This window comes from Emiliania huxleyi (genome assembly GCF_000372725.1).
Source record: "Emiliania huxleyi CCMP1516 unplaced genomic scaffold EMIHUscaffold_5991, whole genome shotgun sequence".
Classification (NCBI taxonomy): Eukaryota; Haptophyta; order Isochrysidales; family Noelaerhabdaceae; genus Emiliania; species Emiliania huxleyi.
In genome coordinates, this window is record NW_005197509.1 from 1 (window position 1) to 1,504 (window position 1,504).

Genomic DNA, 1,504 nt, shown 5'->3' on the forward strand with positions numbered 1-1,504 from the left:
TGGTGAGCGATGTGGACGCGCGCGTCGATCGCAAGCTGCAGCATATTGTGGTTGACCAGGACAAGAAGATTATGATGTTGGTCGGGCAGCAGAGTAAGCTCCTCGAGATGCTCTCCGCACAGGCGAGCCCGCAGCACGCGCACGACAGCGGCGCGGCGTCCTCGCAGCAGGAAGCCGGCACGGCACAGGCGCCGTAGCTATAGGCGTGTGGGCGATAGACTGCCGCTGCACGTCGGTTCCGCTGCTCTTGGGGGGGGGTTGGGGGGGGTGGGGGGGGGGCGGAGAGCGGGCGCGAGATATGACTGCGAGGGCACTCGATGCAGTTCCTTGTGAGTCCCGACGAATGAGCATTGTGTCGTATCGCGGGCGGTGTGGGCTTCAATATATTTTCAGTAGAGTATGGCCGCGCGGCATTTCGTAGATGACAGGCAGCTTGGCCACTTTTCACACCTCTGCACCAAAACGAACGCCAAGACCTAAGTATGCAATAAGGACGCCTCGCCCTCGGGCGTGTTAGAGTCGTCGGCCAGGGAGGCAGGACTCCCGCAGGGCACCTTCGGGTGGATCTCAGTAGAGCCGGCAGGCACCCCGAGCTCGCGACGCCCTTCACGACTGGAAGGGCCAGGGAGCGCACGTGCTTTGATCGCAGGGGGCACCATGGAGGGTGCACCTGCGCCACGGAGGCACTCCGGGCGGCGTATGCAATGTGGGGGGAGGGCCGGGGAGATGCTGCCTCGGCGCGCGCTGCCGCGACGCGGCACGGAGTCGACCGGGCCACGCCGGCGAGGGAGATGCGCTCCAGCGAGGGTCGCGTCCTTGAGACCGCCGACGCGTTCCTGGACGACAAGGCCGATCGACTCTGGAGGACGCGGTCGGCGGCGCTTCGCGAACTGGCGCAGAAGGTTCGAGACGGCACGGATCTTGTGCTCCTCTGCGCGGGTAGGATTGAGTCCTGTCACGGCGATCTGCTGAGGAAGGGGATCCTAGCCGACGCGGCGCAGCTCGAGGCCACCAGCAAGAAGAAGCCGCGCTCCGACAAGGGCAAGCCGAGGGGTCCTCGGGGGCCCAGGGCCGACTCGGTGGAGACGGCGGCCCGCATGGGGGTGCTGTCGACCTTCTACCTCCGGCACGCCTACGGACGGGACGGCCCGGGGCTGCACGAAGAGGACGGGGTGCTCTCCGCGAACGGGGGGGTTCTGTGCGCGGGGTGCGGAGAGGAGGCGCCCGGGCCCGGGGCGCGGGACGGGGTGGGGGATGGCGGTGAGGGGGGGGGCGTGTGCGAGGGGGGGGAGGGGGGCGGTGGGGAGCGGGGGAGGAAGAGGGGGAGGGATCCGACTGAGGAGGAGGTGGTGGGGGTGGAGGGCGGGGAGGAGGGGGGCATGTTTGGGGAGATGGGGGATCGGGGGGGGCGGGTGGAGGAGGGCGGTCCATCGGGGGGAGGGGGTGGAGGGGGTGAAAGTCGGCACCCGAGGAAAAGAAACAAAACGCAAGCGGCCGGGCTGGA

General features: G+C 68.3%; 1 protein-coding gene across 1 annotated transcript; it reads left to right on the forward strand.

The window, feature by feature from the left end:
- Window positions 1-791: 791 nt before the first annotated feature.
- On the forward strand, window positions 792-1,198 carry EMIHUDRAFT_257293 (hypothetical protein; the record flags this gene model as incomplete). Its single annotated transcript, XM_005764318.1, has 1 exon — window positions 792-1,198. A coding segment is annotated over one exon (407 nt), but the record flags the coding sequence as incomplete, so codon positions are not given.
- Between the last annotated feature and the right edge of the window lie 306 nt (window positions 1,199-1,504).